The sequence below is a fragment of the Staurois parvus genome, unplaced genomic scaffold (genome assembly GCF_062004578.1).
Source record: "Staurois parvus isolate SC_StPar_1 unplaced genomic scaffold, SC_StPar_1.0 ptg000962l, whole genome shotgun sequence".
Taxonomy (NCBI): domain Eukaryota; kingdom Metazoa; phylum Chordata; class Amphibia; order Anura; family Ranidae; genus Staurois; species Staurois parvus.
The window spans coordinates 856,980-882,469 of NW_028318758.1; the positions used below are offsets into that span (position 1 = coordinate 856,980).

Sequence of the window (25,490 nt, forward strand, 5' to 3'; positions counted from 1 at the left end):
CAAGCATCTTGTTCTGGTGTGAGCCCAAGAAGACTCCCTTATGAGCCACGTAGACCAGAGAGGCAAGCTTTACAAGCACATCATGAAATCAGGATGGGGCTCCACTTCAAGGAAGCATTAGTGTGCCTGGGGGAGGGGGGGACCTTGTGCCTTTCCAAACACAGTAAATGCTCCAAGAATATTTACTTCAACTCTTGAAATGGTTAAAAAGGAAAGACACTCTAGATAGCCTGCACTTAGAATTGACTGTCATGATGACGTGTCAATGATTATTTGCTCTAATTTTTTAGGAGTGGTACTGCTTGCAGTTGAAGCTGGGAGAAATCCACCTTCACGTCCTCCACTCACCTTCATTTGTGGCCAGTGGATCTTTTGTGGCCCCAGGCAAGAACTGGCATCGAGGACCTGCATAAAGACCCTGGCATGCCAGAGGTGGATTGGAAGCAGCACAGCAATTTGACCATCCCTTTCCTCTATGTTGGTTTTAGGGGTGCAGAATTTCTTCTCGTTCCTGAACGGACTGTCGCCGGATATCAGAGTCCCCATATTTTCTAGATATGTTTTAGCCATGTTGGCTTATTTTTCTGTCAATTAAAGACTACTTTTTGTTACCTTAAAAAAGTGTCAGATCCTCTTGATTGTATTCCTGAGACTTAAGATGGCCAGATAATATGCAATCTGATGAAAAGTCAGTGCAATTTCCTCCACATGTAGCTAAAGTCTGTAATAGGAGGACCTACCAGAACAATGCATTCATTTGGAGTGGGCCAGGCCCATACACTACATCATGGAGGCTTGCTATGAAGGAACATTCACGTTTAGATACTTGAGCTCATGCGGTTTGTGTCCAAATATTTCTGCCCATTGCAGCGTATTGACTATTGCAGCTCAATATAGATCAGGCATACAGAAAAGTGTACCTTGTCCATAGAATAGCCACTGGGAGGTCCTATCTGGGCACACAGATCTGGCCTATCCATAATTGTGGAAGATGCAAATTCGGTATGCTTTATAATATGAAGGGGTTAGTTCATGCTTGCTTCAGGGGAAACATTACGAAGAATTTTGTTTTTTTTCATAGGAAAACGTGTCCGATCCCTAGATGCATTGAGATACATAGCAGAGGTTCAAGATATTCAATAGAAGAAGTTATTGTTCTTCCTAACTATACAGGTGGCACAGACACAAGCATACACCCAGGGCCACTGTTTGATATCACGGGGCCCCATACAGCATACCTGACAGCCCCCCACCGCCAGAGAAAATATCCAAATTATATTTATGGTAAAAATACACTCAACATTTTCTTCATGGACACAATCACAAACAAATTCCTGTTCAATCAAAATGATAAAACTGTACTGAGTTAATAAATCAAACATTGTGTAATTGAGGTGTTGGGGCTCATTCACATGGGTGCTGTGGCCTGTACAGTGTGAATCAGTGGTTGGTTTTTGTGGCTGTCGCCACTTGCAGGCAACCTATGTTACACTATGGGAATGCTGCAGATCCTAATTTGACAAGCATATGGTTGCAGGTGTACAGCCCTGAACACAGACAGTGAGCATTCAGGGCCACTTCCCCATGCCTTCACATCTGTCAGATGAAAACCTGTGTTCATACAGCTGCTGTGTCCCCATAGTGTAACAGGTGGCTCCAGCCACATGAACAACCCACTCATTCAAGCTGTACAGGCCAGGGAACCTGTGTGAATGGGGAATTTTGTTTTTTGTTTTTTTTCCTCAGCCCATTGAATTCAATGGGCTGCCTTACATGTGGAAACATGCCAAAATACTGCAGGCATATTATTTTCAATGTGTGTTGCACCTAACCGAACAGTAGTGTGGTGCCATGCGTTTTTGTGTCTGTGAATGGGTCTGTTTTTAATAGACGTGTGTAGGTGCAATTACGTTTTCATCGTGGTACCTGCGCAAATCTACAGAGGGCATTGCATTTCTTTGCTGTGCTGGAAAATGTGTGTTCTTGCATGCGTTTCTGCATTACAAATGGTGTGAACAAGTCCTAAGGGCCAGTTCACACTATAGAAACAGTCTAGATGTGTTCTTGATGCGTTTTTTTCATGCCCTTTGGCATGCATGTTTAGTGTGTTCCAGTACATTTTGGATGCGTTTTGGACACGTTGCATTGCATTTTTTTTATCCCTTCCAGTTAGTTTTTTCTACTTTCATTTTATTCAATTTAATTAGGGACATGTGTGTTTTAGTACATTCAAGGACATTTCAATGTGTTCCAGTACAGTTCTGTGCAGAAACAATGCAGCGTGGTCAACTTTGTTTACAGCACCTGCAATGCACTGAAAATGCAAGCGCTGATGTGAACTATGACATTGACAACCTTCTTTCTGTGCGTTTGTGATGCCGAAAAAGCAACTGACACACATGTAGTGTGAACTGGCCCTAAAGATTATTAGAGGTAAGGGAACGGGACTGACCAGGAATTGTGAATTCAATCAGACTAGGGGTGATATACAATCAGCAATCGTATAATAATGTGAGATCTGAGCTGTAGCTGATAGAAAATGAGACACATTCACTTGATCAGTAAATAGTTAAAAAGAGTGGGGCAGTGATCCATAGATTTGCATATGGGACAGGTGATGATGGGGTGGGGGAGGGGGTCAAGTTGTATAAGGAGACAGATTTGAAAGAAGAGAAAAAAGTTACAATGAAATATACACAGCATGAAACTTGCACATTTCCAACTTGTCATAAGAAGGACGCAGGTAACATTCATCCACTTTCTAGTCATTAGGCAAAATCATAATTGATTGATCAATATTCCTGGCGCTGACACAACCCAGAAAATTGATCTCCACTTTTTGAACGTTCATAAATGTCAAGGAGCTTATAATCTTAGGGCAGAAACTCAGCCATGTACTAGGCCCAATGAACCTAACAGCATGTCTTTTGAGTGTTGGCAGAAACACATCCATACAGGGAAAGCATGCAAACTGGGATTAGAACCCATGACCCAAGTACTGTAAATTCTGAGCTCTAACCACTAAGCCACTGAGGGAGACAGAGTTTGAGCTACAATGTAGAATAGTTACATTGTTTAAAAATGATAAAGCGAGCACTGGTAAAATTATATAGACTTCTAAAATGGTATTACTCAAGATAAATATAAACACGAACAGTAGTGCATGAACTCGTGAAAGGTCATCCACCCTTGTGACAGTGTACTACACTATTAACTAACTGTGACTAACTAACTATTATATATTATATATAATATTATATATTATATATAACTAACTAACTATTAACTAACTGTAACTGTACTAACCTGTGACTTTGACTACTGCTGATTTTGGCAGGGGTGTCTTGGCCTGTGCTTCCAGTCAAAATTAAATTGGTTTTGCATTACCCTCCCGTGTGTGGCTAGTTAAATCCCAGCTGTGCTGACATGGAGCAGTCAGGAAAACGGACAAGCTCCATGACAGCACAAATCCCACCCGGTTTAGTGGTACGATTTACGGAAGGCCTATGCTGAGGTGGGTCAAAAATGTATTGAGTTACATCCTGATCAGGCAGTAGGTTGGCGGGGCCTCACCCAGCTGTGCTGCAATGGAGCTTGTCAGGAAAGGAAAATTAAAGTAAGTATTTGAATTCAAAATTTCCGTTTTATGCCACAGAACCATATGGACTGGTATATGGCCAATGGGTGAGCTATGTAACTTTCCCTCACAAGTGGAAGACATTTCATATGTTATATATACTATACTGTGGAAGGATTTTTATTCAACAATAAATAGTTATATCCATATATGTATTTTTTTATTTATATTATTTACACTTTTTATATAATGCTTTTATAGCTATCAATCAGCACTGTGCTAGGCTGATATACAATGAAGTGTAAGTGCTTGGAGGAGTAGGCACCTTAAAAGTCCCTTTACCTTTTTGGGGCTGCCATTATTGAGAGCCAATTATTTTTCAGTAAGCTTTAAAGATATAATTTCTAGTAAAAAACACTACCTAAAATGTGTGAAGGAATATAACAAATTGTAATAATTACAAATCTAGAGCAACAATGTTACACAGTAGGCCAGTTTTGTTTATATCAGTAACAAAAACTCATGAGATAAGGTTTGGTTCCCTAAGAAATTTCTCCATGACACACCAGCAACACATACTCAAAATGTATGAAACGACTTTGCAGTGAGTAGTGAAAAACCTTCATGCTAGTCTGTTATTTGCATGCTCAGAGACTTGAAATTCTCCCAAATGAACAACTGTATTATTCTGATGAGTGCAGTGAATAAGATCACAAATGGCCACACGTTGTGACACAAATGAATATTTTGATTCTTTGTTGTTGTCTTGTAAACCCTGTCACCTTCGCTGCCCAAAAATACCACAGGAATGTAAGAACCCTTGTCCAGGTAAGTAACATTCTGACTTTTTTATATTGAATAGGAGCTTGGATGTGACTCATTGTTAGATTTGTTTTAATCTCAAGGTAAATGTATGCAATATCAGTTATACGATCTATTCTAAACAATACTGTTTTAGGAGCCAGGTTGTCCTCTGGCAAAATAATTATTATCTTAGAACCTTGTATTGAGATTCTAAAGACTAATACATAATTTTAAATAATGCTGTTTAAAATGTACTGTTTCTGAGCTGACATTTTGGAAGATCACCTCTCTATGATCAGAAAATGTAAGTCATTAATAAAGCTGGACATTGTATGGTGAACTGGCATGATCCAGCTGTCAAAATATTTTTTTTGAAAGAGCTTTCCATAAAATCATGTATCTAGATTGGAAGAATACATTGTTTGCACTAGCCTGATTAGCAGAAAGAATCAAGATCTAAAAAAATGATATGGCTGATCACATTCTCCAACTACATCTGCCAGTCGTTGTGCCAACAATACAGTCTACTAGTGCTACTAAACATGACAATTGCTGTCCAACATGGACACAACTGATAAGATCATGCAGTAATGTTTGCAGTAAGATTGAACCATACCTTGATTACTCTGTTAATTACACATGTAATTAGAGTGAAAGTAGCTACTGTCTTTTTTCTCAGAATATGTTATCCAACTTAATAGCAGTCCTGTAAAATTGAAAAAATGCCCCTGAAAGACTATTGGCTATAATTTCTAAATAATCTATGTTACATCATAAATGTGTTTAAAGTAGAAATGATGGTAAACAGGTTTAACATAACTTTTGGTATAATTTTTGGTATATTAAATGCAAACAATTACATTGCAGTGAATATCTTGATTGGAAACTGTAGTTTTTATTTAGTATTATGTTTTGTAACAGCGCAGGGCCCTATCACAGGATAAAAGCAGGTAGAAGTGGTCTGGTAATGGACACAGGGTCTGCACATGTGTGAAGTACAGAACTGTGGAGTGTAGATTTTGAGCGGAGAAAACGCCTGTTGCAGGTTTCTCCAGATTTTGATATTTCTGGATGTAGCTCCGTAGTTTTGAGATTTCAAAGTGCCTTGGGAGGGAAGAACTCTCCAATCCAGTGTCCAGAGTTTGAAGTCAACTAGCAGGGTGTGGGCCCAGGTGCTCACAGCCCATATAATGATGGTTTGCTGAGAGTTGTAAGGGGAGTGGAGTGCAGTTGGAGCAGTGGCTGCCATTGGGTGTCTCTGTGTGAGACAAATGCTGTGTGCGTTAAAGGAGTCCTAGGCTATGTGCATTAAAGGAGTCCAACGCTGTGTGCTAGGACTAGCCAGTGGTCTGGAAGACCCATATTAGCAGAGGTACTGTTAACCAGCAGGGCTGATAAGGAGTAGCCAGGAGGCTTGGTAACTTTAAATTTGTCTTTACCATTGGAGAAGAACCCCTGTGTGGGAAGTTTATTTTGGACTTTTGAGATTTTGTTTCTTGCCTTTTAATAAAAGTGGGTTACCAAGCCCTGAAAAAGCATTTCTGACTAGCGTGGACTCACTTGGAAAGCATCTACCACTAGAGCTAATCATCCCCCATGTCACAGTTTATACATGTTTTCAGTTAATTGTATAATTATTATTATACTGGATTTATATAATGCCAACAGTTTACACAGCTCTTTACAACATAAGGGCAGACAGTACAACTACAATACAATTTAATACAGGAGGAATCAGAGGGCCCTGCTCATTAAAGCTTACAATTTCAGGGAGGAGCCAGAGCATCAAAAGAAGAGGATCTGGGCTGCTCTGTGCAAAACCACTGCACAGAGCAGGTAAGTATAGACATGTTTGTCATTTAAAAAAGAAAACCAAAAAAAACCCTCGAAGCTTTAGTGTCACTTTAAGTTCCAAATTCGCTGTTTTATGGTGTGCACTATTTTAGCTAGGTTTTGAAAGGGGGACATACATTTAGGGAAGTGGAGAAGAATGGTGGATAAGTGAAATAGGAGGGGTGAGAGATGTCTGAAAGAGAGACTGTATCAGTGTTGAGCTGGCCATAGATGGGTAGAATTTTGAACACTAATTCTTAGGAATAGAAGATTTTAAGAAAGTTTGTTCATTTTTCTAATCATTAGTGGGATAAATCAACGTTTTTTTCAACCACAGTGATGGGAAAATTCAAAGGAGCAGGATGCAAAATTTTTCTCAAACTAATGAACTTTTAACACTGTATGTGGTTTTTGTTCAATAAAGTCTATTAATTCCTATATCAAATGTTAAAAGACACTAAAATCTTTTGAACAACAAATTCTGTTCTGAGAATTTTCATACAAATGTTCCTAAGACTTTTCCTAAGAGTTTTCTTTTGAAATTCTAGCCATTCATGGCCAGCTTTATATAGGCAGTAATATCCAGAAATGGGCTGCATCTCACAAAAATAGTCATGAACTATCATCAGTCATATAGCCATGCTATCAATTTCTCCATGTGCATTAGATATTGTAATTATTCTATCCATTCTTGCTTTGTTGGGAGGGTTTTAGATTTCTATTGACCAAGTGTAATTGCCCTAACTGCTATAAAGAAGGCGCAAAGTACATTTTTTTTGTTGGAGGCTATGGATCCAGGTAGCATAAAGAGTAATGTAAACTGTGAAGATTCTTGATGAGATTATGTGTCAGATTAGGTGTTAATATGAACAACCAGAATGTAGTGGTCTTTCTGCACATTCACTATATTCTGTATGTTCATAGCATGTGCCTGTTTGCGTGTTACATTTAAACATGTCTGGGACATGTGGGAAAATTGTATGCAGCTTATGAGGGCATCAATACCACCAAGTAAAGATTTTAAAATACAGTTGCAGGATATTTGTTAATTTCATATAATACATACAAGGGCTGTTACTTGGATTTATGGTTATCGATGAGCTACACACAAGGTTCACACTTTGTAAATTCTTTGGATTATGTGTTCTTTTGTTTCCACTATTAAAAGGTTAACTGCTGTAGGGTATGTGCACTTTTTGTTTATTTAGTTTAATAAAAAATTGATACAGTTTAAATTTAAATGACTTTCACTGCTGGCTTTAATAAAAAAAATTATAGCACAAAGACCTCAAATATTTTGGGAGGAGCATGTGTGACTTTTTTTTTAAATAGAAGCCAGAAAAGAAATGTAATTTGTCTGTAATTTAAAACCTTTTTTATTTTTTTAAACATCAGTAGAATTTATTTACATTTTTTTTCTTGCTATGCTTCATGTTCCCCAGGGCAGTGCCCACCCTCCAATGCTATTTTTGACAACCCTTTGCCTATTACTATAAGCCCAGAAAATGGACATTTTTATTTTACATATTTGGCTCCCTTTGATTTCAGTGGGGTTCGGGTTATGTATAGTTTGCCCAACTCTGCCCAAACCAAACGCAGAGCAGCAGGCCCAGACTGGCCATAGGGTGCACCGGGCATTTGCCTGGGGGGGGCGGGGCCGCCTGGATAGCAGGAGCGACTGGGCGGCACATAGTGGAACCGGACCAAGCATTTCTTTCCTGCTGCCACTGAATGCCTCCTTCTCTTCCTCTCCCTCCTGCAGACATTCGGTGGTGACAGGAGAGAAATGCATGGCCCAGTACCTCTATGTGGCGCCCGGCCACCCCTCCTATACATCTTTTGCTGCTTTGAGCTCCTGTATGCTCCCACAGCGGCCGGCCTCCCTCATCTCCTTCAGAGATGCTGCCGGGTTCCCCCCCCCCCGCCCTAGCTGCGGAGGATCTGTCAGGATAGACTGTCCCCAGTGCTGACAGTTCCTCCACCACCACAGACAGGAGACGAGAGAGAAAGATGGTTCTCCCCCTCCTCCCACCCTCTCCTCCTGTGTCTGCCCCGCCCACACTCCCCAGTCTTGTGTCTTTCTTTCTTTCTTTCTACTTCTTTATCTCTGTTTATTTATTTCTCTCTCTCCTTCTCTTTCTCTCTCTTTATTTCTCTCCCTCTTCTCTCTCTTTATTTATCTTTCTCTCTTTCACTCCTTTTTTTCTTTAAAAAATAAAATGAAAATAAAAACCTACTGACACTGGTGACAGAACTACCAGGATTGCAAAGGTTGCTTGTGCGATCGGGCCCTGGCGTTCCACCACCTGACTCCGAGGAAAAGGTCCCCGGTTGGCTGCTCAGTTCAAAATGCCTGGGCCTATTCTTTGTCCCAGTCCAGGCCTGCAGCACAGTGTGACTCATCTTTTTCTGGGACTCCATTAGAGATTTCCCCTTACTGCTGACAACAGTTTCACTAACCAGGAAATACAAATTCCAATACAACACAGGCAAAAATGCATATTTTTGGAGTGGGGGATTGTAGTCAGGGCCGTCTTTAATAATGATTGGACCCTGAGTAAATATTTTCTTGCCCCCCCAATGCAATTTTGTTCTCCACCTGCTCTGAGACATACAATATATAGCAGCTAGACTCAAAATCAGTGTACTACAGCAGATCAGGCAGTGACTGAGCTTGGTTGCCAGAGGTTATCATTACCACTCACTAACTGGTTGCTAGGAGCTACTGCACATCCTTATCACTCACTGATTGTTTGCTAGAGGTTACTGCACATCATTACCGCTCACCCATTGGTTGCTAGAGGTTACCGCACATCCTTGCCACTCACTGATTGGTTGCTAGAGGTTACTGCACATCATTACCATTCACCCATTGGTTGGTAGAGGTTGTTGCATATTCTTACCACTCTCTGATTGTTTGCTAGAGGTTACTCTTCCTTCCCCTCCCCTGACCCTACCAACTCACCAGCCAACAGGTGCAGTACTCTCCTCCATGAAGCCTCCACATACCAGGGACCCGTGACATCTCATCCATGACATCACCTCACCATGTTGTGAAACCTGTAGAGAAAAAGTATCCCGAGTAGGAGGGCATGTCCCAAGGGGGACAGCCGGTGTAGTTGGTGATGGCACAGGGTAGCTGTAGTTGGAAGGGCAGACGGAGTGATGCAGCATGATGTGGCGCCCACCCTCTCCTCTGCCATCTGTTCCCTGCGGGATCTGGAATTATGCTGCATGCGGCATGCTCCATCAGCAGTGCCTCTCTTAATGTGGTGCCCCTGCCCCCCCCCAGTTTCGTCCCTACTGGTAGTTCCGCCACTGGTGTGGGCTCAAAGGGCAGCTGCTTTAGGCCCTACAACAAAGACTGGGCCCTGGGCAGCTGCCCATTTTGCCCCGCGTTAAAGTAGGGGAGTAGAGAAAGGCTGGAACTGATGTCAGACTGTATTGCTATCTGTGTCTTTGTTGAAGATTGTCCCTTACTTCCTGCCTGGTAAAACGAATGTCAGCAAATAGGAAGTGAGGAAAAATCTAGTGGAGTCTCAGATAGCAATAAAACCCAACAATAATTCAAAATCTTCCCGACTCCAAAACTAAAAGTAAGTACTGGCAACATATAGTTTTATACTATACCATTTATTATTACTATTGCTTGGGACACATTAAGGTATGAATTTTTAAATGTTGAGACAGTGCTGTACCTTTTCATGGTGTCAGAAGGGTTAGATGTAACCCAGGGTTCTCACTTATGCAGGTTGAGGGGCTCTGGAATGTCTGTTCTGAAAAGAGAAAAATGTTTTTACAGATATCTGCAGAATTTGTAACTCCTGGATTGGGTCCACATTGTACAAGAAAAGCAGCATCCTGATTGTGCAGGTGTGCACAGCCCTTTTAGTCAAAGGGCTGTCTATGGGTCAGGGCCTCTTCCCCTGGAAATAAACTGCTGCATGGACAGCATGTGTGAACAGAACTGGGAGACTGTCTACTAAGGCCTCAAGGACAGGTGCATTGACCAGGCCGGAACTTAAAAGAGGTATTAAAAGATTTTCCTGATGCCAGCATGGCATCATACATGTGATATAGCTCTGCCCCTACATCCACCCACAGGACCTGTGTAAATCTATAAAAGTCTGACTGAGAGCAACCTCCCCATTCTCCTTTTTGTCCTCAAGATCTACACCTGCAAGACCATGATGTTGTGATAAGTCCCTCCCTTCCGACTGAGTTGGAGTCCGTCAGGGTTCAGCCTCTCCCAAGCACAGTCCTGCATCTTAGGTTTCTAAATGCACCAACAAGGTGGGGAGCCCCTTCTGGTGGTCATATGGGGCTGAAGAGTGCTGCACCTGAGCTGGTGTTTGGATGCTGCAGTCATGCTGCATGTGTTTCTCTGCAAACCTGAGTAGAATCATGGTGCTGGAATTAGTGCTGCCTTTTCTTTTCTCCCGTGCCTCTACCTTCATTAGGTTTCATAATTTTTCCATTGTGAGAGTGATTGGGCAGGGTGTCATTTGTCAGCAGTTTTTTTCCTTTCACCTGTGACATTCCCTGTGACCAGTGTGCATGCATAATCTGGTCTGGGTTTTGTGGCTGTTTCTGGTCTCATGGCAGGTTATTGTGCCTACACACACACTCTTGTGGTGACCATCTTTGTTATGGCATGTCCAGGCTTATGCATGTGCAAGGTGGGTTTGCACTGGAAATATCTTCTGTTTTCCCTTGCTTATGATGCAGGTAAATGAGGGGAGGAAGGAGGTGATTCAGGCACATGTCTATAGTTTGACTGCTTCTTTCTCTTGAGTCTCTTTTATTTTACTTTCTACACAGTGCTGACATCCTTGCTCCAACATGAGCCTACTGCCACATAACCAAGACCTCCATGTGCTTAGGTAGGGACCATCAGTTTGATAAGTAAGAAGAGGAAAAAGAGTGCCTTTCCATGAGTGTGGCCTTCATCTTCTGGTACAACCTAGCCTGCTCTCACTCTTGCTTAAGGTCAAGCTAAAAGAGCACTGCCATATCATGACAAGCCCAGTGTGTACAGAGGCTCATCCAGCCCAGCAGGTCTCACTCAGGATGCACATAAAGTTCCCAGTGAGTGTCGTCATTCCTGCTTCCCTGAGTGCTAACAGTGACAAAGGGTAAGAAGTGCTGAGCCTGTGGCGTGGACCTATTACCAGACTAACATGTCTGTGGATATTGCTGCTGAGACCTCTCCAAGGACAAAGGATGCTGGGAGCCAGCATGCTCCTTAATGGACAGATTGCTAATAATACTCTCCAGCCACTTATGACCGTGGGCACAACATCAAGGACACAGTCCGGCAGAGGAATACAGGGCACCACAGTTAGCCCTCCTAACCAAAGAGGCCCCAAGCCCATCATAGCCATCTTTATTCCTGGCTCTGAGGGCACCGTTATCCAAGCCATTCACCTTTGCTTTGCACCTGACTTCACCAGAGATAGAAGAAGGTCAATCATCCTCTTGAAAAGGCTAAGTTTTCAAGTGTCTCTCGTGTCCAGTCATTCATTAGGATAGCAGGCCCAGAATGGGATGACCCAGATGACTGCCTTTCGAAAGCAGAACATACTTCACGTTTTCAAGGCAGGGCCTTCCATTTTCCCTGATGAATGGAAGGATGAAGAAGTTTTTTCAAAAGGAGTGGCAGTAGTGGTATGAAGTTTTTCATTAGTAAGCAGCAGCAAAATTATACCCTACCCAGGAGGAAAATCACATGTTGACGCACTTAACATGCGCTGCAGTAACACACAGATTACAGCACTGCACTCCATTGCAGAGGTGTGAACGATACTAAACTAACTGTTAAATGCCCTCTGAAACGGGACTACTTGGGATCAGTTTTCAGAGGAGCTGCTATGTTAGCTAGCTGCACATGCAAACAAGCCCTAATGCTCATGTTTGACAGGCAGCTCTGTATACTAATCCCTACATGCTGTATAAAATGTTTTCAACACCAAAGAGCATTGCAACCATATTTACAGCAACGCTAACTTCATCTGCCTGTTTTTACTAACCCCCATGTGGATGAGGCATTAGCAACAAGTCACCGGCAACTACTGCAAATACACTGGCAGCTTCAAAATACTGGTAATGGCTGGCATTGGTCATTGATACAACACCACCAGCCTGACACAGGCCTGGGCTTTACCCCAGCCATGGAACTGGAGTCTGAACCAAGCACTTAAGCTACCAGTGTTTTCACAACACCTGGCCCAGGATGGACTGGAAATTGAGAGGGAAGGACCAGAGAACTTGGGCCATCCTCTGGCAGTGGTAAATCCTCACAGGGTTTTAGGAAGGATGTTAACAATTGCTATTTACTCGAAAGTCTGGAACAGGTATACAGTCTTCGCAGCTGAGCAGGATTTTGATACTAGCAACCAGGGGGTCGCCCACTTGCTATAATTTCCTCACACCAATCTATATTTGGGGCTCAGTCTAGTTCTGTAAGGGCTCAAATTTCAACCATTTCAGCTTTCATCAGGGAATATGAGCGTGTGAGCAGTCAGGGTAACGTTTCAGGAAGTTGGTCCTGAGACTTTGCCCTGAGGAAGAATAACAATCCCTAGTGGGATTTTATTCTGGTAAAGCAGTCCTCAGTAGGACATCACTCGAGAATCAGTGCCCCTCGATAGCTTTGAGCAATAACTTCAGGGGGCAGAGTTTTGGGTCTGCAAGCACTTCAGGCTACAGAGTCCTTGATCGCTGTTGTCCCCAGGTGGCTTCAGTTTTCATCTTACAAAGTGCTGATTCCATTCTTTCCTGCACAGACAGTACCTACCCTACACAAGCTGTGTCTATTGTCTATTGAGCCTTTTGCAAAGCAGCAGGCTTGGTGCCACAGTGCACCTGCCTCAGGCACTACAGGGAAGATCTAAGGGCTTGTACATCAGTGGACTTCAACAGAATGATAGTCTAGGCTTTCAAGTCTATTGTAATATAGTCTATTGTAATAAAGTAGCCCTCCCTGTTTAGCTGGTTATTTAGCATATGTATGCTACCATATTGGCGTCAGGAAAATGGAAAATTGTACCAAATACTTACTGTAACTTTCCTTTCTTGACGCTAATCCATGGCAACATACGAACCCTCCCTTGTTTGATCTTGTTCTTCAGAGAATGGGGGAGGTTGCTCTCAGTCAGACTTTTGTAAGTTTACACAGGTCCTATGGGAGGATATAGGAGTGGAGCTATATCACATGAATGCTGCCATGGATTGGCATCAGGAAAGGACATTTACAGTAAGTATCTGACACAATTTTCTGTTTTTAGTTAGGCAGGAGTCTGTGCAGCCCAAGTTGTGCAGTTTGTCTCAAGACTGAATGAGATTCTATTTTTAATTGTGATGCTGGAAACCCCTGCCAGGGTAACTTTTTGTGTGTTTTTGAACTTTACTTTAGAATAAAAGTGTGCATAAAGCCCTGAAATCTACTTCACTGGCTGGACTGAAGTTCATAAAAGGTGCTATACTTGGGTGAACCCCCCACAAGTGTATATTTTACGTTCTCTTTATTAATGTTGTCCCCTGTATTTTCTTATCTACATTTGTAAGTGTTTTTTAATGCCAGCATAACTTAAAATCTTATTGTTTTTTAAACTTGATTAATCTGTCTGTTTATTTGCTAAAACTTATTAAAGATATATTTCTGATATAGTTGAAAAAGGGTAATGGAAATTTAAAGAGAATATTTAAATTCTACATACACTATGATGTTTACTGTTTGCTTCCTCTTGGCCAGGGATCTAAAATCCTCCAGGGTCATGCTGTATACACTGCAATTTTGCATGGTATGTTGGTGTTCATTGCTCTAGTATTCTGCACCCCCAAAAAGACATTCTCCTACTTAATAACTTTACCTAAAGGCTGACACGTAACCACTCTTTTAATTAAACTGTAAAACTAAACCTAACCTCTAAAAATGACCCTTTTCACTTGCTCCTGCCACATTAACAAGCTTGTTTGCCACACAGCTTGACCTGTATTTTTGCTCAAACAGTCCAACCTGACAGATCTGTAAATACATCTTCAGTGAATATCATGTATTTAAGATTTGTCATTTTTTGTTTCAGGTGTTTCTAGATCAGTGACTCTTAATGACACACCCTGTTTTATTTGGATCTTGCTGGTTATGTTAGTGCTGTTAATATCAGTTATTTCATTTGGAACCTTTATTCTGCACAAATCAAGAAAAAAGAAGTTTCACAGAGGTAAGTAGTTTGCTATTCTTTGAAAAAAAAAAAAGGTTAAAAAAAAAAAACCTCTGTTTTATAACTGATAAACATAACTAATGTTATACTCTTGATAAAGATTAAAAAAAACCTGCCAGTTTACAATCCTACCTATTGTACAATTTTAACTGCATGGTTCTTTGATCAGGAATCCTAGCTCCACGCCATAACAGTAACCTGTTGGGTTAATTTACTAAAACTGGGGACTGCAAAATCTGGTGCAGCTCTGCATGGTAGCCAATCAGTTTCTAACTTTAGCTTGTTCAATTAAGCTTTGATTAAAAAAAAACACAGAAGCTGATTGTTTTCTATGCAGAGCTGCATCAGATCGTGCGCTCTCTGATTTTAGTAAATCAACTCCACTGTGTACACTGCAATTTACATAGTTACATAGTTACATAGTTAGCCTGGCTGAAAAAAAGACAAAAGTCCATCCAGTTCAACCATAAAAAAATAAAAGTTATAATCCTACACCCACAGTTGATCCAGAGGAAGGCAAAAACAGCAAAGCATGAACCAATTTGCTCCTCCAGGGGAAAAAATTCCTTCCTGATCCCCCGAGAGGCAATTGGATATTCCCTGGATCAACTTTACCTATAAATGTTAGTAACCAGTTATATTCTGTGCATCCAAGAAAGAATCCAGGACTTTTTTAAAGCAATCCACTGAGCTGGCCAGAACCAACTCTTGAGGGAGTCTATTTCACATTTTCACAGCTCTTACTGTGAAGAAACCTTTCCGTATTTGGAGATTAAATTTCTTATCCTCTAGACGTAAAAAGTGCCCCCTTGTCCACTGTGATGACCTCAAGGTGGATTTGGTATGGTTCATTTATTTTCAATGCTGTAGTCATCTGTAAAAATACCATTCTTCCCAATGTCTTATATCCTAACATTATCGTAAACCTTGTGCTGACCCTTACACTTTAGTACCCTTTACAAGTGGTTACATTTAACCACTTGCCCTCCAGAGAATTTACCCCCTTTACCCCCATTCCTGACCATGCCATTTTTCGCAATACGGCACTGCATTACTTTAACCACTTGAGCACCTGAGGATTTACCCCCCTTAATAACCAGGCCTTTTTTTGCTGTTTGGCGCTGCACTAATTCAAATGATAATTGCGTGGTCATGCAATGCTGTACCCAAATGAAATTTACGTCCTTTTTTTCACACAAATAGAGCTTTCTTTTGGTGGTATTTTATCACCTGTGCGCTTTTTATTTTTTGCGCTATAATCAAAAAAACCACGAAAATTTTGAAAAAAAACAATATTTTCTACTTTCAGCTATAAAAAAATATATCGTAAACTCAAAGTTAGTCATAAATTTAAGCCAAAATGTATTCTGCTACATGTTTTTGGTAAAAAAATCCCAATAAGTGTATATTGATTGCTTTGTGTGAAAGTTATAGCGTCTACAAACTATGGTATAGATACTGTAATTTATGCCTATTTTTGCTATACAGCACTGCACTAATTCAAATGATAATTGCGCGGTCATGCAATGCTGTACCCAAATGAAATTTACGTCCTTTTTTTCACATAAATAGAGATTTCTTTTGGTGGTGTTTGATCACCTGTGCGGTTTTTATTTTTTGCACTATAAACAAAAAAACTACGAAAATTTTGAAAAAAAAAATATTTTCTACTTTCAGCTATAAAAAAATATATCGTAAACTCAAAGTTAGTCATAAATTTAAGCCAAAATGTATTCTGCTACATGTTTTTGGTAAAAAAAATCCCAATAAGTGTATATTGATTGCTTTGTGTGAAAGTTATAGCGTCTACAAACTATGGTATAGATACTATAATTTATGCCTTTTTTTGCTATACAGCACTGCACTAATTCAAATGATAATTGCGCGGTCATGCAATGCTGTACCCAAACGAAATTTGCGTCCTTTTTTTCACACAAATAGAGCTTTCTTTTGGTGGTATTTTATCACCTGTGCGCTTTTTATTTTTTGCGCTATAATAAAAAAAAAACACGAAAATTTTGAAAAAAAAACATTTTCTACTTTCAGCTATAAAAAATATATCGTAAACTCAAAGTTAGTCATAAATTTAAGCCAAAATGTATTCTGCTACATGTTTTTGGTAAAAAAAAATCCTGTGCATTAGCGGGCAAACTGGCGCTATCTGGGAGGGGCGCTAACACTATCGGAAGTCACCAGTGACACTAATACAGTGATCAGTAAAAATCTGTTCACTGTAATCAATGACACTGGTGAAAGGGCAGTGAAGGGGTTAACTGGGGGGGGGGCGATCAAGGGGTTAAATGGGATTTCTGGTGCACTAGCGGGCAAACTGGCGCTATCTGGGAGGGGCGCTAACACTATCGGAAGTCACCAGCGACACTGATACAGTGATCAGTAAAAATCGGTTCACTGATCAGTGACACTGGTGACAGGGCAGTGAAGGGGTTAACTGGGGGGGGATTAAGGGGTTAGACGGGATTATTGGTGTATTAGCGGGCAATCTGGCGTTATCTGGGAGGGGCGTAACACTATCGGAAGTCGCCAGCGACACTGATACAGTGATCAGTAAAAATCGGTTCACTGATCAGTGACACTGGTGACAGGGCAGTGAAGGGGTTAACTGGGGGGGGATTAAGGGGTTAAATGGGATTACTGGTGTACTAGCGGGCAATCTGGCGCTATCTGGGAGGGGCGCTAACACTATCGGAAGTCGCCAGCGACACTGATACAGTGATCAGTAAAAATCGGTTCACTGATCTGTGACACTGGTGACAGGGCAGTGAAGGGGTTAACTGGGGGGGAGATCAAGGGGTTAAACGGGATTACTGGTGTACTGGCGGGCAATCTGGCGCTATCTGGGAGGGGCGCTAACACTATCGGAAGTCGCCAGCGACACTGATACAGTGATCAGTAAAAATTGGTTCACTGATCAGTGACACTGGTGACAGGGCAGTGAAGGGGTTAACTGGGCGGGGGGCGATCAAGGGGTTAAACGGGATTACTGGTGTACTGGCGGGCAATCTGGCGCTATCTGGGAGGGGCGCTAACACCATCGGAAGTCGCCAGCGACACTGATACAGTGATCAGTAAAAATCGGTTCACTGATCAGTGACACTGGTGACAGGGCAGTGAAGGGGTTAACTGGGGGGGGGGCGATCAAGGGGTTAAATGGGATTACTGGTGTACTGGCGGGTAATCTGGTGCTATCTGGGAGGGGCGCTAACACTATCGGAAGTCGCCATCGACACTGATACAGTGATCAGTAAAAATCGGTTCACTGATCAGTGACACTGGTGACAGGGCAGTGAAGGGGTTAACTGGGGGGGGGCGATCAAGGGGTTAAACGGGATTACTGGTGTACTGGCGGGCAAACTGCCGCTATCTGGGAGGGGCGCTAAGGGGTTAACTGGGGGGGGGGGCGATCAGGGGGGTTAAATGTGTCCTCTAGAGTGTTCTAACTGTCAGTGTGCTGTTTTACTCACTTTTACTGTTTCTTCTTCTCTGTCTGGAACGAAATGTGTCAAGGCAGAGAAGAATGACATCATATCCTGCCCTGTGTAAATGTCAATACAGGACAGGATAGGACAGGGACCGATCATGTGATTTCAGCCAGAAATCACTGGCTGAAATCTAATGATTGATCCCTCCTGGATCGAATGGTGTCACCCGCGGGTCGGCGGGAGCGCGCGCCCCCTACCCGCGAAAGCGTCGGGAGTGCGGAGCCAGTTTTAAAATGTGCTTTTGCGCTCCACTGCCACCCTGCACACATATACAGTTGCAAGAAAAAGTATGTGAACCCCTTGGGATTACGTGGAGTTTTGCATGAATTTGGCATAAAATGTGCTCTGAACGTCATCTAAGTCAAAACAATAGAAGAACACAGTCTGCTGAACATAATACTACACAAACATTAGATGTTGCCATGGTTTAATTGCACATAACATGAAAACATTAACAGTGCAGGGAGGAAAAAGTATGTGAACCTTTGGACTTAATAACTGGTTGACCCTCCTTTGGCAGCAATATCCTTAACCAAACGTTTCCTGTAGTTGCAGATCAGACCTGCACAACGATCTGGAGTAATTTTGGACCACTCCTTTTCACAAAACTGTTTCAGTGTAGCAATATTCTTGGGATGTTTGGTGTGAATCGCTCTCTTAAGGTCATGCCACAGCATTTCAATCGGGTTGAGGTCAGGACTCAGACTGGGCCACTCCAGAAGGCGTATTTTGTGCTGTTGCAGCCATTGTTTTGTTGAATTACTTGTATGCTTTGGGTCATTGTCCTGTTGCATCACCCATCCTCTGCGGAGCTTCAGTTGGCGGACAGATGGTCGTACGTTTTCCTTCAAAATGTCTTGATAAACTCTGGATTTCAATTTCCTATCAATGAAAACAATCCGTCCAGGCCCTGAGGCAGCAAAGCAGCCCCAAACCATGATGCTTCCTCCGCCATGTTTTACAGTGGGGATGAGGTTTTGATGTTGGTGTGCTGTGCCTTTTTTTCTCCACACATAGTGTTGTGTGTTCTTCCCAAACAACTCAATCTTGGTTTCATCTGTCCACAGTATATTTTGCCAGTAGTGCAGTGGAACATCCAGGTGCTCTTTTGCAAACTTCAAACGTGCTGCAATATTCTTTTTGGACAGCAATGGCTTCCTCCGTGGTGTCCTCCCATGTACTCCATTCTTGTTTAATGTTTTCCTTATTGTAGATGTGTCAACAAAAATGTTAGCATGTGCCAGAGATTTCTGTAGGTCTTTAGCTGACACTCTGGGATTCTTCTTTACCTCATGCAGCACTCTGCGCTGTGCTCTTGCAGTCATTTTTACAGGATGACCACGCCTAGGGAGAGTAGCAACAGTGCTAAACTTTCTACATTTGTAGACAGTCTGTCTTACCGTGGACACATGAACATCAAGGCTTTTGGAGATACTTTTGTAACCCTTTCCAGCTTCATGCAAGTCAATAATTCTTGATCGTAGGTCTTCTGAGAGCTTTTTTCTGCGAGGCATGGTTCACATCAGACAGTGCTTCTTGAAACCAGTAAACCCAAAACAGGTGTGTGTTTTTTAAGGGCAGGACAGCTGTCAGCAACACGTCCAATATCATCACACTGATTGGAGTCAAGGCTGGCTCACTCCTGGCTCCAATTAGCTCTGGGAGAAGTCGTTAAGCTAGGGCCTCACATACTTTTTCCTCCGTGCACTGTGAATGTTTACATGTTATGTGCAATTAAACCATGGCAACATCTAATGTTTGTGTAGTATTATGTTCAGCAGACTGTGTTCTTCTATTGTTGTGACTTAGATGACGTTCAGAGCACATTTTATGCCCAATTCATGCAAAACTCCACGTAATCCCAAGGGGTTCACATACTTTTCTTGCAACTGTATATACAGTGGCAGGGCGGCAAGCGGTTAATTGACAATTGCGCGGTCATGAAAATGAAATGTATGTCCTTTTTTTTCCCACAAATGGAGCTTTCTTTCAGTGGTATTTGATCGCCTGTGCATTTTTTATTTTTTCAATTATAAACAAAAAAAAGACAATTTTGAGAAAAAAACAATATTTTTTACTTTTTGCTATTAAATATGTTCAGGAAAAAATTTAAAAAATCTAATTTTTCATACATTTTTTTATAATTAATCTTTTTTAACATTTTCTGATGACATAGAGTAAACAGTAAGTCAGCAGATAGATCTCAATCGGACAAGGAAGCAGTAATAAACCGTATAGGTAACATAGGCAAACAAATATCTTGGCCAAAATCGCACATAAGCGGAATATCTATGACAATTAGTAGTTCCAATATTTCAAACAAATAAATGAAAAGAAAAAGAACAAAGCAGAGAAAAAAAGAAAGTAAAGGAGAGAACCCCCCCCCCCACCAAACTCCCATGAAACACCCAGTGAATCAGATCCGCAGAAGCAGTCTCATCCAAACAGCAACCCAGGTGTACATATCAGCCAGGTCTGGGAGCACAAAATAGCAAAGATACCCGAAAAGACTCATGCATCTGGTATCTCAGAGGAGTTATACATCCACCCTTGCCAGATATCTTTAAATTTCTCCCCCTGACCTCTAACCAGGTGGACCCAATGCTCAGCAACCATGATTCTATCTACTTTCTGTTTCCAAACCAAAAACGTGGGGCACTCAGACCATTTCCAGAACCTAGGGATCAAAGATCTAGCTGCGTTCAGAAGATGAGGTGTAACACTACGCTTATAGGCCTTCATGGAGATTGAAGTCACGTGAAACAGTAAAAAAAGGGGAGATTGCTCCATTGGGCCCAATGTCAATTTCTGAATCCATGGGAAAATTGCAGCACAAAAGGGCGCAATTTTAGGGCAGGTCCACCAGGGATGAAGAAAGGTACCCTGGTTGCCACATCCTCTCCAGCAGAGGGCATTAGCAGTAGGGAAGAATTGAGCTAGACGGGATGGGGTTCTATACCATCGAGTAAAACATTTATAAGAGGACTCCTGAACACGGGAGCTAAAAATGTTGTCATAAATTTAGGTAAAAATATATTCTGCTACATGTCTTTGCTAAAAAAAAAAATCCCAGTACATGTAAATTAATTGGTTTACATGACAGTTACAGCGTCTACAAATGGTGGTGTGTATATACTGTAATTTTTTTATTTTTGTTTAATACTAGTAATGGCGGGCATTCTGACACTGGGGGGGAACTGACTAACTGTCACTGACATCCCCAGTGATACTAATACAGTTATCCCAGTGATCAGTGCAAATAAAAAGCACTGACACTGTACTAATGACACTTGGCAGGAAGTGGTTAACATCTGGGGCAATCAAAGGGTTAACTGTGTACTGTGTGCTGTTTTACTGGGTGCTGTGTGCGTGTTTCACTGTGTCAGCACATTGCTTTGTATTGCATTTGTATTGCACAAAGCAATGTGCAGGAGGTGACAGGGGAGAGATCTATGTCTCAGCCAATGAGGAGAGAGCGACCTAGGATAGCCAGGGCTTCTGTGCACATCCCTGATTCAAGAGGTGCCTCAGGTGCGTGTTGGGGGGGGGCTGAGGGGTAAAATGCATGAAAGTAAAAAATCTTCAGCCTTTACAACCACTTTAATGTTATTGGGGGGGAGATATAGGCAAATTCACTGCTGTAGGGAGGCAGAAGTGCACTGAACAAGACTTTGACATTAGTTGACAGAGATCAGTAATATTTATACATGGAAATTTTTTTCAGGTTTCTAACAGCTGGAATTAGTCATAAATGGCTTATTGTTCATGCAGATCACACAGAAGAAACTCAAAGTTAGAGCTTTGGGATTTTCATGTATGATATATCTGCCTTTATTTGCATAATTATTACAGCTGTTCTTCAGCTAGAAAACTTTGACAAATAACCCAGAAGATTCCTTTTAACAGTCTAATGAATGAAGATGATATATAAATGATAAAGCCATATAACCAGGAATGTACTTTACTTTTCTATCACAGTAACACATTGGTTTACTAAAGGTAAATAGTCTGTGCACTTTGCGAGTGTAGTTTCACTCTGCAAGTGCAGTTTCTCAGAGCTTAGTAAATGTAAAGTTCACTTTACAAAGAATACCCAATCACATGCAGTGAAAAAAAAAATTTTTGCTTGCACATGATTGAATGACAGAAGTCAGTCAGCAGAGTTTCCCACCATTTACTAAGCTCTAGCGACACTGCACTTGCAAAGTGTACAGTCTATTTGCCTTTAGTAAATCCACCCCAATATCTCCTGTATCTCTGTGTGGTCTGTGAAAAAATATATAATTTTTAACATTTGTCCAACCTACATACAAATCAGTGCTCATGTTTCAAATTCTCATCTGCCTCCACACATGAGGTACTGAAAGGTTGGAGACTATAAATGTTTGCTATGTGTATACAAAGGTGATTGGCTATCAAGTGGTATGAATATTATAATTTTGAGGCCGTAACAAAATCAGTTAGTCAAACCTCTGACACAGTACATTTGGAAAACTAAATATGCTAAAGTTATCTATGTAAAAAGCCACACTACTCACTGATGATAATAAAACCCATGCTTTATAAGAACAATAGTTGCTTGGAAAAAGAAAACTGAAGCCAAAGTAATCTTTCTTCCTATAGGAAAAGCTAGGCACATACTTTGTAAAAATAATAATTTTCAGAAACTTGGATGACAGCATTATTAAAGAACTTCACACTGATGCACACTTTTTTTGAGAATTATTTCCCTCTTTAAATATTATTTAACCAATTCAATACTGGGCAATTTTACACCTTCCTGCCCAGGCCATTTTTCAGGTTTCAGCGCTGTCACGCTTTGAATTACAATTGCGCATACAACATTGTACCCAAACTAAAATTTTATCATTTTCTTCACACAACTAGAGCTTTCTTTTGGTGGTATTTAATCACCGCCGGGGTTTTTATTTTTTGCTAAATTAACAAAAAAAGACCGAAAATTTTGAAGAAAAAACATGTTTTTCTTTGTTTCTGTTATAAAAGTTTACAAATAAATAATTGTTCTTCATAAATTTAGGCCAAGATGTATTCTGCTACATGTCTTTGGTGAAAATAACCCAAATTAGGATGTATTTTTTAGTTTGTAGGAAAGTTATAGAGTTCACAAACTATGGTATAGATCTGAAAATTGATCAATCCTGAAGTACTGACAGCCAATCTAATTTCTTGAGGTCCAAGAATGTCAGAACAGTACAGATATCCCCCAAATGACCCCTTTTTGTAAAGTAGACAGTCCGACGTACTTCATAAGAGGAATGGTGAGTTTTTTGAAGTTGTATTTTTTTTGTCATAATTTTTCGGAAAATAAAAAAAGTAAAAAAATTATTTTCACTATTATTTTTTACATACTGTCACCAGTGCAGTACAGCATCATCATATAACTGGCATGGCGGTGATCAGGGACACTGACTGGTGACAGTATGAAAAAAAAAAAATATTTTTTTTTATTTTTTATTAATTTTTTTTTTTTTTTAAGATTTTTTTTCATATTTCACTATGACCAAAGTAGTACAATGTTACCATAGTAACATTGTACTACTTTGGGGAAGTGATCAGTATTTATTTTTTTACACAATTTGCTTATAGCAAAGAATTACTTTGCTATAAGCAAGCATTTACCGGAATGACCGATTCATTCAGGGTTTTTTTTTTTTTTTTTTTCTTTTTGTGCTTAGCTGTGATTTGGCCACGGCTAATCACATGACATGTGCATGTGATCGCTGTGACCATTCACAGTTAGACACCAGTATACAATGGATGGCATGAATGAAGCCATCCATTGTATACAACTGTCATGTGACCTGCTGTGATTGGTCACAGCAGGTCACATGGTACCAGCAACTGGGGCCGGTACTCAGATCTGTCATCAGATCGGTGACAGGCTGCGCGGCTCTGCAAGCGCAATAACTGCGCATGTGCGAGAGGATGCCAAATGGCGTCCACCCCGGAAATCTAGTGCATTTTTGCGGCCGCCAAATGGCCATTGGCCGGCGGCAAATGGTTAAACAAAGGAGAGCTTCACCCAAAAGGGGAAGTTCCTCTTTAAGTCCTCCTCTCCCCCTCCGCTACCTAATTTGGCATATCATTTTGTTTTGTCAGGTAACCGCTCCCACTTCCACTCAGATCACCTAGGTGATCCGAATAAATGTTCTCCTCTCCCTCCCTCCCCACAATCTTCTGGGACATGCCACAAGTCCCAGAAGACTGAGGGACAATTGACAAAGCAGTTTGGCTCGTGCTTGCACAGCTGGCTGTTAAGCTGCAAACTGTCACAGCCAGGTGCCCACACTTAAGATGCCAGCGCCTTGAACCTGAAGGCTAGTTAAGGACTAGCCCGGGTGAGGACGGCACTGGATCCATAGATAGGTAAATGTATTATTAACCTCCCTGGCGGTATTCCCGAGTGTAGCTCGGGGTAAAGTTTCAGTACCACAAGCGGTAACCCCAAGCTACACTCGGCCTTACCATGCGACGCTGCTCCGCGATCTCGATCACTTACCTTGTCCTGTGCTCCCGCACTGTCCCTCCTGCAGTGTCCCCGGCAATGTAATCCGGCGGATGCTGGCATCTGTCATCTGGGTTCCATCCCCTGCGAGCGTTGGGACGTACGGGGGGACGGAACGGCGGGAAATTTGAAAAAGACAAAAAGTGACATTCACTAAAATCACTAAAATCACATAGTAAAACAAAAAACGTCGCTTGGGCACTGATTTACTATTGTGCCTAGGCGCATTTTTGTGTGCTAACGTCTACTTTTTAATAGCGACCGTCTACTTTTACACTGCAAAGAGATTTACTAACGAAAGCGTCAACAAGTAGACGCCAAATCGAAATTACTAATGAGACACAGCCCAGCAATCAGACTCAAAAAGCAGACTTGCTAAGAGGCACGTCTAACACCATGAAAAATCACTGCAGAGACATGTTCACATTGAAATTTGCTTTGCCAAATATCAGGACTTCACTTTAAACAATATCTGCCATTTCAAAAAAATTTTAAAATGTATAAAAAATAGTTTTTTTAAAGCAAGTCGACACAGTGAAGAACTTGGCCATCTTTGGCGCATGTGCAGAACACATTTTAGACGTCTTCCGTGGGCGCTTTCTTTTTAGACACTGTTCAATAGTAAATCTCAGTGTGGAGTCCTCTGACAGACAGCACTCGATCGTGTCTACTGTTTTTTTTTTTATTTTTTATAATTCCCTGCAATACTTTTACATTCAACTGTCAGTGGGGAACTCCGCCGACAGCTGAAACATAAATTCTGCATTGGTTTTCACTACTAAAATGCCACATGAGTTAATAAAATAACTCATGTGGGATTTTAGGAGCAACAACCATGTGTTAATGTTTCAGCTGTCAGCGGGGTTCTCCACTGACAGCTGAATGTAAAATAATTTCCTTAAATTAAATAAATAATCAAAAAAACTGCATGGGGTCCCCCCTCCCATCCATACCAAGCCCTTCGGGTCTGGTATGGATATTAAGGGGTAGCTCCACGCCACAATTTAAAAAAACAATGGCGTGGAGTC

At 41.3% G+C, this 25,490-nt stretch overlaps 1 protein-coding gene across 1 annotated transcript in view; it reads left to right on the forward strand.

Moving 5' to 3' along the window:
- Window positions 1-4,293: 4,293 nt before the first annotated feature.
- TNFRSF17 (TNF receptor superfamily member 17) overlaps window positions 4,294-25,490 on the forward strand; it is a 164,621-nt gene continuing 143,424 nt past the window's right edge. Inside the window, 4 exon segments of the mRNA XM_089657082.1 lie at window positions 4,294-4,405; window positions 10,820-10,942; window positions 14,299-14,436; window positions 21,457-21,467. Coding sequence (XP_089513208.1) covers window positions 4,294-4,405; window positions 10,820-10,942; window positions 14,299-14,436; window positions 21,457-21,467 — 384 coding nt within the window.